We start from the raw sequence: 12573 nt of genomic DNA on the forward strand, positions 1-12573 counted from the left end.
CGAGAGCACCTGAAACAGCGAAGCAGGCCCCCAGAGGGTCCCCCCACACACAGCCCACAGGAAGTGGAGAGGTGGCCCCAGGGACACCCCCTCCCACCCCAGCCTGACCAAGGCCCCGGGGACCACCCCCACCCCAGCCTGTCCAAGTCCCCGGGGATCACTCTGCCGCAGCCTGTCCAGGGCCCCCAGGGACCACCCCGCCCCAGCCTGTCCGGGGCCCCCAGGGCTCCTCGGCTGCCCAGTGGTGGCGGCGGCAGGTGGCATGGTCTGTGCTCTGGCACCTCGGCCTTCGCCCCTTCCTGGGCTCGCACCCTCCTGTGAAAGTCACATTTTTTGCCCCCATGTGGTTTTGGGCATCACACGAACACTCTACCAGCAAGAAACCCCGGGCTCACTTTTTAGCCGATGACACAGGCAGGGAGGAAGCTCCCGCTTCCAAACCCCGGCCGGGCACCCACCCTGCACCCTCCCTGGGCCCCGGCTGGGCGCTCACCCCGCGTCCTCCCTGGGCCCCGGCTCTGTTCTCTGACTGCCCCTCCCCCGACTGTTGCAGGTTCGTGGGACGCCCGGGCGACTACGTGTACATTTTCCGCTCATTCCGCATGGAAGAGGTGAGTGAGTGACACGTCCCCCCACACCTACCCCGCCACACGCGCCCTGGTGCCACCTCCCAGCTCTGTCCGCACAGCAAGCCGTGCAGATGGTGCCGACGCCGCGACAGGGGAGCCCGTCTCCCCCTCCCGCCAGGCGTGAGCTTTGACCTCACTAGGTGTGTCCGTCAGGATTACCCCTAACGGGGAGTCTCTCGAGAGTCAGTGGAACGAAAAAGTTACACCAATTTTTTTTTTCTTTTCTCTTAAGATCTTGAACGTTTTTCTCTTTGGTTAAGTCGAGTTAATGAGGGAAAAACAGAATCAGCTGTGTTTTATACTTTAACGTAGCAATGCCCCGCCTGTCCCCACGAACACCGTGCTGGTGATCTTGGCTTCCGCGCACCACCGTGGCCACTGCGGTCTGACGGGTGCGCCCGCCGCCCTCTGTCGCCGAGTCCCAGCCCATCGTCCGTGGCACAGGCCTCAGGGGACATGGTCGGCGTCCCCAACTCCCAGAACAACACAGCTTATCGGAAAGGAAGGGGGTCCCCCCCACAAAGACCCCGTGAACCCCCCAGGAGCAGGCGGCATCGGTGCCGGGCAATGTGACAGCCCGGGGTTCACCCACCCAGACATCCCAGGACGTGGGCGGCGTCCACGGGGCCGGACGTGTCCAGAAAGCCCAGACGGTGCTGTCCCGTTAGACACGCCCATTACCTGGAGGGCACCGTCACACTCAGCGTTTGGAGACATGGGGACAAAGTGAGGGACAGCGTCGTGCTCTTTTCTTGTTTTTTTTTACTGGAATGATGGCTCTCCAAGGCGTGTGTGTTTGGTGGCAGTATCAACAGGTTGGCTGGGGACGCACAGAGGGGTCGGCTGTGCCAGGGGCTTACCCAGCGCCCCTTGAGCTCTCTTCACCGGGACAGGTTGAGCTGCTCACCCATCACTCGCCCGCCCAGCCCCCAGCCTGAGGCAGCACAGCTCCCTAAGGACAGGCCGTTCGGCCTCTCCTGTCGCACCATGTGGCTTCCCAAACGCACGGGCCTGTGGACAGGCAGCCGGTGCCAGGGATAAGGGACTGACCCTGGAGTAGGATGGGGACCCCCGAGACGCAGCCCCAGCGCTGCCCGGTCCTGGCTCCAGCCCCGACGGCCCACAGGCCAGGGGCACGAGCTTTCTGGGGCCGCTGTAACGAAAGACTACAGACTGGGTGACTCGAAACGACAAAACGCTGTTCCCTCCGGCTCTGGAGGCCAGATGTCTGGGCTTGGGGTGTCAGCGGGGCGCAGGCCCTCCCAGGTTCCGGGGGCGGGTTCTTCAGGCCTCGCTCCAGCTCCCGGCGGCCACCCACTGTCCTACCTGCGGGTAGACGCAGCACTCCGACCTGCGGGTGCCAGTGTGTTGCTCTTCTAGGACACCATTGGCTCAGAGCCACCCCACTCCAATGGGGCCTCGCTTAACCTGGTCACAGCCGCCAAGACCCCCTTTCCAAATGAGAGCCCCTTCTGGGGGTCCAGGGCTGGGACGTGGCCCCGGCTCCATGGCGGAGGCGGGCTCCCCTCCCTGGGGCCGCGATTCCCTGGCGCCGTGACCCCGGGGAGCATCCCGGGGTCTGACCGCCCGCTCTCTGCCTGCAGTGCGCCCCGGGGGGCTGCCTGATGGAGCTCTGCATCCAGCTCAGCATCATCATGCTGGGCAAGCAGCTCATCCAGAACAACCTGTTCGAGATCGGCATCCCGTGAGTCACAGGGGCAGGGGGTGCGGCCATGGGGGAGGGGCCTGTAGGGCGGGGCCTGGGGCTGGAAAGAGAAGCGGACGGAGCACAGTGGGCAAGGGGAGGGAGGGGGTCCCCACGATCCTCTGCCCCCTAAACTGGCTGAGGACGCAGGGTGCCAAGGGCACCCCCACCTGCATGCTCAGCAGGTGGAAGCCGCGCCTCCTCACCTGACACCCTTCGGAACCGGGTCCCACTCCCTCCCTGAGGCAGCCGGCCCTCTGGAGTTGGGGACATGTTGGACGATGTTGGACGATTTCCCACGATCCACTTCCTGTCTCCCCCGTGGTGTCCACCTAGGGACACCTTCAGGGCCTCCCTGTGCCTCTCCGTTCCCTTATGTCGCAAGCAAAACAGCGACACTTGGCCCCGACTCTGGGGGAAAGGGCAGAGGGGACCGTGCCCAGAGAGGTCATGGCCAGCACGGTGGCCCAGGGTGTGGGACGGACGGCCCGGGGACAAGAGCCACGGCCCGGGGTGCGGGCAGCAGCCCCCAGACCCGCCCCCGGGGGCCCAGCTGAGGCGACGCCGCGTTCCTCGCAGGAAGATGAAGAAGTTCATCCGCTACCTGCGGCTGAAGCCGCAGAGCCCGTCGGACCGCGACGAGCACGCGAAGAGGCGGCGGCGGTACGAGGCGGACTTCACGCTGGAGCCGTTCGCGGGGCTCACGCCGGAGTACATGGAGATGAGTGCGTGGGCGGCGGGCAGGGGGGTGCCGGGGGGCGGCGGGGGCGGTGGGGGGGGCGCCGGGGGCGGAGCCTTCGGGAGGCGGGGCCTTCGGGAGGCGGGGCGGGGGGGGGCACCCTGTCCCGGGGCGGGCGCAGCCGGCGGCCTTGCACACAGCGGGCACCCAGTGACGGAGCCCCCCCGTCACCTGCAGCCGGGTCACCGGACGGGAGGGTGCCCACGGGGCCAGGGAGAGATACGAGGGGCCCAAGCGTGTGCCGCCGGCCTGGCGGCCTCCCCAGCCCCAGGTCCCCCTTCCCCACGCTCCCCCCTCTGCACCAGCCACCCTGTCTCCCGCCAGGCCTGCACAGGCCGGGCCCTGCCCAGAGCGCTGTCCCCCAATGCCACACGGTCCCCCACTCTTCCTCCTGACTCAGAAGGAAAAGAACCTTGAGGCTTCGGGAAAGGAAACAGTGTTGTGTTTGGGTGACATTCTCCGGTCCCACCCCCCAGTAAAGTCCAGGGGAACCTCAGGCAGGTGGGCTGTTCACACTCAGCCGGGGTCTGGGAGGGGCCGTCCAGCGTGTGCCTGTGGGCCACCGGACCAGCGGTCCTGACCCAGATTTTAGTTTCTGCGGTGGCCGGAGGTTGAGTCCCACGTGCCTCTCGTGTTAATGAAATTAGATCCTGGGGCAGGTTTCTCCTGCCCACCTGGGGGTGGCCGCCCGTGCCCCATGCCGCAGCCTACCATCCGGGGTGCACTCTGCACCTGCTGGCTTTCACCCCGACATGCCTGCTGCCCGTCTCTGCGAGGCTGGCTTCAGCCACGACCCCGGAGCACACAGGTGCCCACCGGCGGAAGGAAGGGCCCAGCAGGGCCATCCTACCCCTGCCCCAGCCCCACCAAGGCTCCCGCTTCCCTCCGGCGCCATTTCTGGCCCATTTATGCAAGAGACGTGGGGGACCCACAGCCTGGGCCTCAGCAGCTGCTCAGCCTGTGTGCTGAGCTTATCCGAAGCCTTAACCCCCAGGCCTCCACACGAGACCAGCGTTCACGGGAGCGGCCCACGGCCCAGGGGCCACACACAGCCCCCCGTGCACCGTGCTAACGGTGGCCACTCTCAGCCCGTCAGGCAAGGGCGACATTCCGTCACTTCCTTGTTTACCGCCTGGCACGGGGCGCCAGGGACGGTCCCGCTGTTTAGTTCCCGAACCAGCTGCCCCACGCAGTTCTGCTGAGCGGTGTCTCCCAGCCCTCTGGGGGGGGGGGGCCGGCCCAGCCCTGCTGCGGCATCCAGCAGAGAAGCCCCGCGGCCGGCCTGCCCGTGACGAGGACAGGGGCGAGAGGGTGGGAGGTGAGGCACAGGCGAGGGTGTCCTGGGACGGCGGCTCCCTGAGGCCGACGGCGGGGGACACAGCGATGCTGGCCCAGCTCCAGCTCAGGGGCGCCCACCCCCAGGCCGTGGACCGGCACCAGTCTGTTAGGACCTGGGCCCACAGCAGGAGGGGAGCGGCGGGCGAGGGAGCGGAGCTCCATCTGCATCTGCAGCCGCTCCCCAGCGCCGGCGCCGCCGCCTCAGCCCCGCCTCAGATCATCGGGTATTGGATTCTCGTAGGAGCAACGGTCCCTGGTGCCACAAAGGTTGGGGACCACTGTGCAAGCTGATGGGAGCCAAGGGCCCAACCGAGGCCCTCCCCAGCCCAGACATGGATGGCAGAGGCTGGCCTGTGTGCCCACTGGGGCCTCTTTCCCGTTACTGGTGTCTGGAAGTTTAGATATACGGGAATCGAGTACACGCCCATTGTTCAGGAGTTAACAGTGAGGTCCACAGCAAAATCTGGACTCCTCTTCCAGCCCCCTCCTGGCCCGGGGTCACCCCACACGTGTGCAGGGCACACACGGCGGGCTGGGCGCCCACCAGACCTGACGCGTTCGGCTCGGCGGCTCGGGGCGGCGGGCTCCCGTGGGCGGCGGGGCGCGGCGCGTGCTCAGGCCTCCGCTCTCCTCGCAGTCATCCAGTTCGGCTTCGTCACCTTGTTCGTGGCGTCTTTTCCGCTGGCCCCGCTGTTCGCGCTGCTGAATAACATCATCGAGATCCGCCTGGACGCCAAGAAGTTCGTCACCGAGCTGCGAAGGCCGGTGGCCGTCAGAGCCAAAGACATCGGTGAGCTGACCCGGGGGCGTGGCGGGCCGGGAGGGGGACGCGGTCCTGCGCTGCGGAAGCCGCGGCCAGAGCCGGCACGGGGGGGGGGGGGCGGGCGCCGGTCCCCACGGGCTCCTCGCTGCTCCCTGCCTGGACGGAGGCGCAGATGCGGGCAGGGGGCAATGCAAGACCCCAGGCTCCTTCCCCTCCCGCTGCAATCTACTGACTCCTGAGAGGTGCCAGCCACGGAAAGAGTCAGTCCCAGGTACCAGACCCTCACCGCCCCTGAGGCGACCTCCTCTCAGATAGAGGGTCCTCGGCACCCCTGCCCACATCGGGTGTGGGTCCCCCCACCCTGGCACACAGAGCTAGACCGAGGGGGAAGCTCGTGCTCGCAGCTTAACAAGCGCCTTCTGACAGAGTGTGTCGTGTGATCACTTAACATTTGCCGAAAGGAAAGGAGGGAAGGAAGATGCCCCCTTCCACCGACGAAGGCAGAGCATTGCCTGTAGGGGTCCAGGCCGAGGGGCAGCCCAGGTCACTGAGGGGCTCCTCCTCCATGCGGAGGGGAGGCTGGACCTTGGGGTGGCACCTCTAATGGCAGCACGAGGAATAATTTCCTCATAATAGTCAGCGTCAAAAACAGAGCCGCCTTCCTTATGGAGTGGTGAGCTCCCCGTCAGCAGGGGCATTCAAGCAGATGGGGGTGCCCATCTGGTGGGAGTGGTAAGGGAGCGGGAGATCGAGGGCAGGGCTCAGAGCCCCACGTGTGTGTGCCTCGGACCAAGCGGCCCGCACCGACGAGGACCGCGCCCACGTTATCTCCTGTATGGCACGGTTTTAGCGAGAAGGGCCCTCGTGTGCTCGTCCTCGAAATACTCGGGTGGGAGTGCACGTTAGAGACGTCAGCTGTCGCTTTACCAAAGCGAGGGTCAGGTGGCAGCGCCCCGTCGGGCCGGTTCTTCATGGCCAGGCGCACTCTTGCTGAGAGGCGGGGCCTCCCGCAGCCCGTCCAGGAGCCGCCGCAGCCCTGGGGGTGGGGCCATCCCCGTGACGTCCCCTCCCGTCAGGGTCCCTGCGTGGGCCTCTGCTAGTGGACGCCGTCCTCCACCGCCCGCCGCCAGGGTGGCCTCAGCCCTGGCCTCTGCCCGTGCGGCCTCCGAGGCCGAACTGCAGGAAACTGCCGTTTTCACGACTCAACGTGCTCGTGCACCGGGGGCGTCGGCCGGTTCACCCCGCAGCCCCGCGTGTAAGCGACGGGTCCGTGGAGAGCCCGCGGCCGGGAGGCCCTGGCGCTCCGTGGGGAGACGCAGGAGCCGGACCGGGGAGCGTGGCCCTCGCCCTGTGCTATGGCGCTTCGGCTTCCCACCGCCGCAGGCCATCAGCGAAGGCTCAGTGGGCTGAGGCCCTCCACACTGGACGTCCTGTAAGCTTTGGGTACGATTTAAACGGTCGCGAAGGCCCCCGAGCCAGCTGGCCCGCGAACGTCCCTCCTGGCCCCTGGTTTGTCCCACCCGTGGCCTCTCCCCTGCACGGGGTCGGGGCTCAGCGCCCGGTTTCCAGGAAGGGCCAGAGAGTCAACGTTTCGGTCCTCGGCGCCCACGGACCAAGAGGCCACGTGCTCGAGTCAGAGTGGCCGTTCTCACCAAGAGGCCAAGTCTCTCGTGTTTTTTCATCTTACACCTAAAAACGTGAGAAACCACTCTTCGCTCATGGGCCATCCGAGCACAGGCCGTGCGCTGGGTTTGGGCCGCCACCGGGTTTACAAAGCCCCTCTGAAGTCCAAGGTGACAGCGCCCAGGCCCCCCGTAAGCGCATCACACCTGCTCCGAGGATGGACCCCAGGGAGCGGTGTCCGGCATCGCACGTCGAACGTCTCCTGTGGGGCTCAGCTGTGGGGTCCCCGAGGAGCCTCGTGAGGGCTGTTGGTCGGATCCTCTGTCCCACCGTCTGGATGGGGAGACCGAGGCCAGGTGGCCGGCAGAGCTGAGCTGGAACCGGAGCGTGCCAGGCCGCGGCCCCTCCCCGTTCCCCTCCCTGAGGACGGGGCGGCCTGCCAGGCCTGCCCTGGGAATGCTGGAGCTCCGTGCCCAGTGGCAGCGAAGAAAAGGGCGTGGCCTCCCCGTCACTGACTCCTCACCAAGGCCGGATCCTCAGGTGCCCTGAGGCCCGCGGCCTGTCCCCGTCCGCAGTGGCCACGTTGTTTGCCTTGGCGCCCTTCGCCCGGCAGAGCCCTGGCTGTCCCCTGCGGCTACCTCCTAACTCGCAAGCTCACCGGGGTGAGAGTGAGCCCGGGGCGGCCGCCGGGCCTCCGTGGTCCCCCGTGGCTGTGTTCCTACCGCGCGCAGGGCTCGGGGACAGGGACGCACACCTGGGGCTTCTGGCTGCCGCCCCTCCCCGGGCCCCGCAGGTCAGCCGCTCGCTTCCTGGTTTCCGCCCGGCTGGCTGCAGCCACCACGCACCCTCTTTCACTGGTTTGTTTACGGGATCCTCGCCGTGTGCTTTCCTTGAAGAGGCTTTTGTATTCCTCCGGTGATCCGTGCGGGGCCTCCGGGGACAGAGGCCCCCGTGGCCCCCCATGACCTACAGGGCCAGGTGGCTGGGGGAGGCTCCGCCACAAAGCACGGCGTGGAGAGGGGGTGGGGCACGTGGCCCGGGGACCCAGCTCTGTGCGTGGGAACCGCCTTGGCTTCCTGGCTCTGACCTTTGACACCAGATTAACGTGCTTCCTGCTCTCCCCGGCCGCCTCCTTTAGAACCTCCAGCTGACAAACTTCTGCCTGCTTTCAGCTGCCGGGTACCGCGTGCGGTCAGGGGTGACCGAACCCCTCCCCGTCCGTTCTTAGAAAGGGGGCTTAGTGTCCCCGGCTGGCAGCCGAGCCTCCGAGAAGCCAGACGCTGCCCTCTGCGAGGTTTCCGTACGGGGAGCCCAGAGATGTGGCCCCCGAGCATTGTCCCCTTGTTTCTGGAGACCATCCGAGTGGTGGCTCTCACCCCAGACGGGGCGTCCCTGGGAGGGAGGGTCAGGACCCCGAGGGGCCGGTGGCCCGGCTTTGCGTTTTTGGAACACAGGGACCTCGCAGACACTGCAGGTCCGGACGGGAAGACGGCGCGGCGCCCGTGGGACAGGCCTCGTCGCCGGCTCCCTGGCCCCTCCGTCTCCTTCTGCCACCTTTCCTGGCCCGTGGGGCCGGTCACCAGGGCCCGCAGCAGGGCCCGGAGGGCCGAGGGCGTGGCCAGCACACACAAGGGCCAGGCTGGAGGGAACCGCGGTGGGGGGAGGCGGGAGGGGCCCACCGCCTCCCGCACGCGCACGCGGGTCTGCCGAGGGCGCTGGGGGTGTCGCAGGACCGTCGCCAGCCGGGGCCGGGGAGCCGGTGGCCCCGGCACCTCCCACGCCGTCCTGCACGCAGCCTGCAGCCTGCGGTGTCTAGATTCGGGGCTGTGCGGGCCTGTCCTCGTCTGTGCAGGCTGCCAGCAAAACGAGGCCTGGGGATGAGGCCTGGGAGGCACCCCACGGTGCTCACTGCTCTCCCGGCCTGAGCAGCCTCTGCCCTGCGTAGAGAAGCTCCACCCCGCCACGTTCTTCTGCAGTGACGGTGACCCCGTGACAGCCCTTGTCCCCTCCCGCCCTTTCTGAGACGTGCTGGTCATTCTCCGTCTGAGATCTGGGGCAGGGAGAGCGCGCACCCGGCTCAGGGTTCCGGGGCCGGCGGGGCTCGCTTAGGGTGGGGTGGGGGTCAGGCCGGGCCTCCTCCCAGGAGTCAGAGCATCGAGGGCCCACAGCGGAGCCCGCGCTGGCCCCTGGATAGGACGCCTCCTTCCTGGGCCCGGCCAGCAGAGGGACACGCGCTTCTCGGGGGACAAAGTGGGGAGCCCGCTCGCCTGGGGCCCTGCCGTGGGGGACGGACGCCAAGGGGCGTCCGGCGGGAGGTGGTTTGCGCCTCGCTGCTGTCGGCTCGTCCCCTCCACGACGTGAGCTGGACGCCGGCCGGCGCTCCGGCCCTGGCCTGTCCCGCAAGACGGCCACCCTAGCGCTAGAGCCACGCCACGCTCCCAGGACGCCGGACCTCGTGGGTGTGGCCTCCAGGCTGTCCGAGCAGAAGCTGCACCCGAATGAATCTTTGTTGCTTTGGGAAGCAGACGGCGTCCGAGCCGGTCAGCGCAGCCGCGGTCCGCGGGCGCTGGTCCGCGGCCCCTCGCTCGGGCCAGCTGTGCTGCAGAGGCTGCGGTCAGCCTGGCTCCCCCAGGTGCCCCCACGGAACAGCTCCCCGCTCTCCAGCGGCCGACCGCACCCCCAGAAAAGGCCCAGCCGGAGCGACACTCATCTGCGCTGCTCTTTCCCCCCAGGAATCTGGTACAACATTCTCAGAGGCGTCGGGAAACTTGCTGTCATCATCAACGTAAGTGACATCGGGACCTCAACCAATAGAAGACCTGGCCGAGCTGCTGTGGGCCGGGCGTCCCTTCCAGGGGAGCTAGGCAGGTCTCTGCCACCAGCCCGGGTACGGCCCCGGGCTGGCAGGAGTGTCTTGGTCGTACCGAGACGTTACGGCAAGCCCTGGGGGACAGTGATAATGGCAGCTACCATTTATTGAGCATCTAGAACGTTCCAGGCCCTTCTGCACTCGTCCAGTGCACCCACTCACTCGTGCACACACAGCTCACGGAGGCAGGGAGGTGTCACCCCATGTTGCAGGTGAGACAGCCAGGCACAGAGAGGTGCCCAGAGGACTCGCCCAAATCACGCAGCCAGACAGAGGCAGAGCCGGACGTCCGCCCAGGCCAGCAGGCTCCGGGTCCCTGCTCTGACAGGGTCACCACGCCGGCTGTTCCAGAGACAGCTCTGGACAGGATGCGCTGGGCGAGAACTCCAGTTACAGAGCACTGTCCCCTCCCCGTCTCGTGCCCTTTCAGACAAGCCGGGGAGGCAAGGCAGGTAGACTGGGTGTCGTTGGCCATTTGAGGAGAAGACAGTAGAGGCGCAGAGAGGTCAGGTGACTTGCCCGAGGCCACGCAGCCAGGGACAGCCGGTTGGCACTCATCCTCACGCCCTCCCTCTCCGGGCCGCCTGTGCCCAGCCCCTCAGGCTGCCGCGGGGCTGACAGGAGTGCCCCCAGCCCTCCGCCGGCCCTCCGGAGGTTATGGTCGCGTCTCCGGCTGGTGGGCAGAGCGTCCCAGGGCCAGGCCGCGGCGCTGCGGGGGGGCGTTCCGTGCCCCGCTGGGGCCCGCGCTCACCCGCTGTCCCCGGCCAGGCGTTCGTGATCTCCTTCACGTCCGACTTCATCCCACGCCTGGTGTACCTGTACACGTACAGCGCGGACGGCACCATGCACGGCTTCGTCAACCACACGCTGTCCTCCTTCAACGTCAGCGACTTCCAGGACGGCACGGCGCCCAGCGACCCCCTGGACCTGGGCTACGAGGTGCAGATCTGCAGGTACCGCGTTTGGGGGGACGTCCCCCGGCTCCAGCCGGGATTCCTTCGGGGCCAAGTCGCAGAGCAGCTCAACCTGGTTTTAGAAAGGAAAAAAAAAAAAAAAAAACGGTCCCGGGGTAAGGCTAGGAAGTAACTGACTAGGAAGTTCAGGGCAGCTGCAGGCACAGCTGGATCCAGGGCGTCGGCCGCCTGTGGCTGCAGGAAAAATAAAATAAAAATAAACAGGCTCAAGAAATGGGAAAACAGCACACAGTAGGGCGGCTCTGGGAGAGGCAGCCGAGCGCCCAGCAGCAGACGCTCCCGGCTGGCCCCGACTGGTCGGAGGGCAGTGACACCCCGCCCCGCATGCTCGGGGCCGGGGAGGGGACCGCACCTGCCCTGGGACCTGGCACAGCAGGCGAGGATCGAGCTAGAGCCAGGCCTGCTAACCGGCCACGCAATGCACACTTAAGAGGCCCACCGGTCGCACCTTCGCGGGCGCACACGTCGGAGCGAGGCCCTGAGGGTCTGCCCCAGCCCTCCATGTGGCCCCTGGGGCAGGACACGGTGTCGGCAGCCGGGAGCCAGGGAAGGGGTGGCCAGTCCTCCCCACCCGCCCCCCACCGGTCCTCCTACGTGCTCCAGGTGCCGAGGGGCACAGCCCAACCCCCGGGCTTCCAGTCTGGACTCCCCACAAGTCAGGCAGCACCAGGAACACACTTGCCCTTGACCCGTTTCGCTACAGGTGAATTTTAGAGGAGGAGTGTCCAGGGAAGGGCAGAGAGACGTGTGGTCGTCAGTGCTGGTGTTCACGGGGCGGGGCTCGGTTTGAGGACTCGGGTATCGGGTCACAGGCACTGGCTAAGGGAGCAGCTGCCTGTCCCGCATGTCGGCTGGGGTGTCCTGGCCACGTCGGGGAGAGGCCAGGGAGACAGGGCGAATCCCCGTTTGGAGCGTCTTGCGGCTTGTACTGCCGTGGAAGCGGGAGACGCAGCCAGGCCACTCTGCTCCGGGGCTTGGGGACTCGGCGTCAGCAGGTCCTCCTAGGCCACGCTCACAGGCTGCAGGTGCTGTGGGCGCCATGGCTCCACCCCGCCGGGCAGAGCCTGTGTCAAGCCGCCCCTGGAGGAGCTGGTGGTCGGGGGAGCCCAGCCCAGCCCGGGGCGGCGGGTGCCGGGGGAGGGGGCACAGCAGAGCCGGCCGTTTGCTCCTGGAACGGGCTCATCTCACCTCAGGGGGCGTCGTTATCCTCCCCAGGGGAGCCGGCAGGCTGCCAACGAAAGCCAAGGAGAAAAATAAGCTCCCCAGGTTAGAGGTCAGCGCGGGTGGCGACCGGTCCGTGCGCAGTGGGCTCCGAGGGGTGCACAGGAGTCTGCCAGGTGGGCCGAACACGTGCCCAGCCTCCCGACGCGGCCGGCCGCGAGCGCAGGGGCAGAGCGAGGAACAAACGTGCGTGGCTCCCGACGCTGGGGGACACGCTGGCCGCGGTCCCCGCCGGAGATCGGGCCGTGCACCCCGTGCGTCACCCTGCACCTGGCACGGAGCACGTTCCCAGCCCCATCCTGTCTCCGGGCTCGGCAGCGTGGCCCTCGGGGACTCCCATCCAGCTCTCTCCAGACGCAAAGCGCTGTGGGCAGCAGCCCCGCCCGGCACGTCCCCCCTGAATCTGCCCGGGGAGTGGGGCCCGGCGCGTCGCGGCCGGTGGACAGAGTCGGGGAATGCCCGGCGAGGCCCGGGGGCCCGTGCAGCTGCCCAGGGCCACTCTCGCCGTAAGACAGGAGCCGGATCTGGGTCCAGGCCCCGGCCGTGCCCACAGAGCCGGGTGCCTCCTCTCTCGGTCTCCACCCTGGGCCTCCAGCCTCTCAGTGACCGGCAGGGCAGAGCTGCGACCTGGCGGCCGGGAGCCGCCCCTGCCGGCCTTTCTCTGTCGGCTTTAACAATGCAGAGCACTTTCAGCCCCACTGAACTCACGCAT

The 12573-nt window shown here is 67.6% G+C and overlaps 1 protein-coding gene across 2 annotated transcripts in view; it reads left to right on the forward strand.

The window, feature by feature from the left end:
• Nucleotides 1-12573, forward strand: part of ANO1 (anoctamin 1) — a 71953-nt gene that overhangs the window by 55532 nt on the left and 3848 nt on the right. For both annotated transcript variants that reach the window (XM_036221005.1, XM_016131561.2), the window contains 6 exons: nt 554-611; nt 2234-2334; nt 2914-3059; nt 5049-5201; nt 9530-9582; nt 10435-10619. In XM_036221005.1, coding sequence (XP_036076898.1) covers nt 554-611; nt 2234-2334; nt 2914-3059; nt 5049-5201; nt 9530-9582; nt 10435-10619 — 696 coding nt within the window. The remainder of the gene's footprint in view (nt 1-553; nt 612-2233; nt 2335-2913; nt 3060-5048; nt 5202-9529; nt 9583-10434; nt 10620-12573) is intronic.

This window comes from Rousettus aegyptiacus, unplaced genomic scaffold (genome assembly GCF_014176215.1).
Source record: "Rousettus aegyptiacus isolate mRouAeg1 unplaced genomic scaffold, mRouAeg1.p scaffold_m13_p_5, whole genome shotgun sequence".
NCBI lineage: Eukaryota > Metazoa > Chordata > Mammalia > Chiroptera > Pteropodidae > Rousettus > Rousettus aegyptiacus.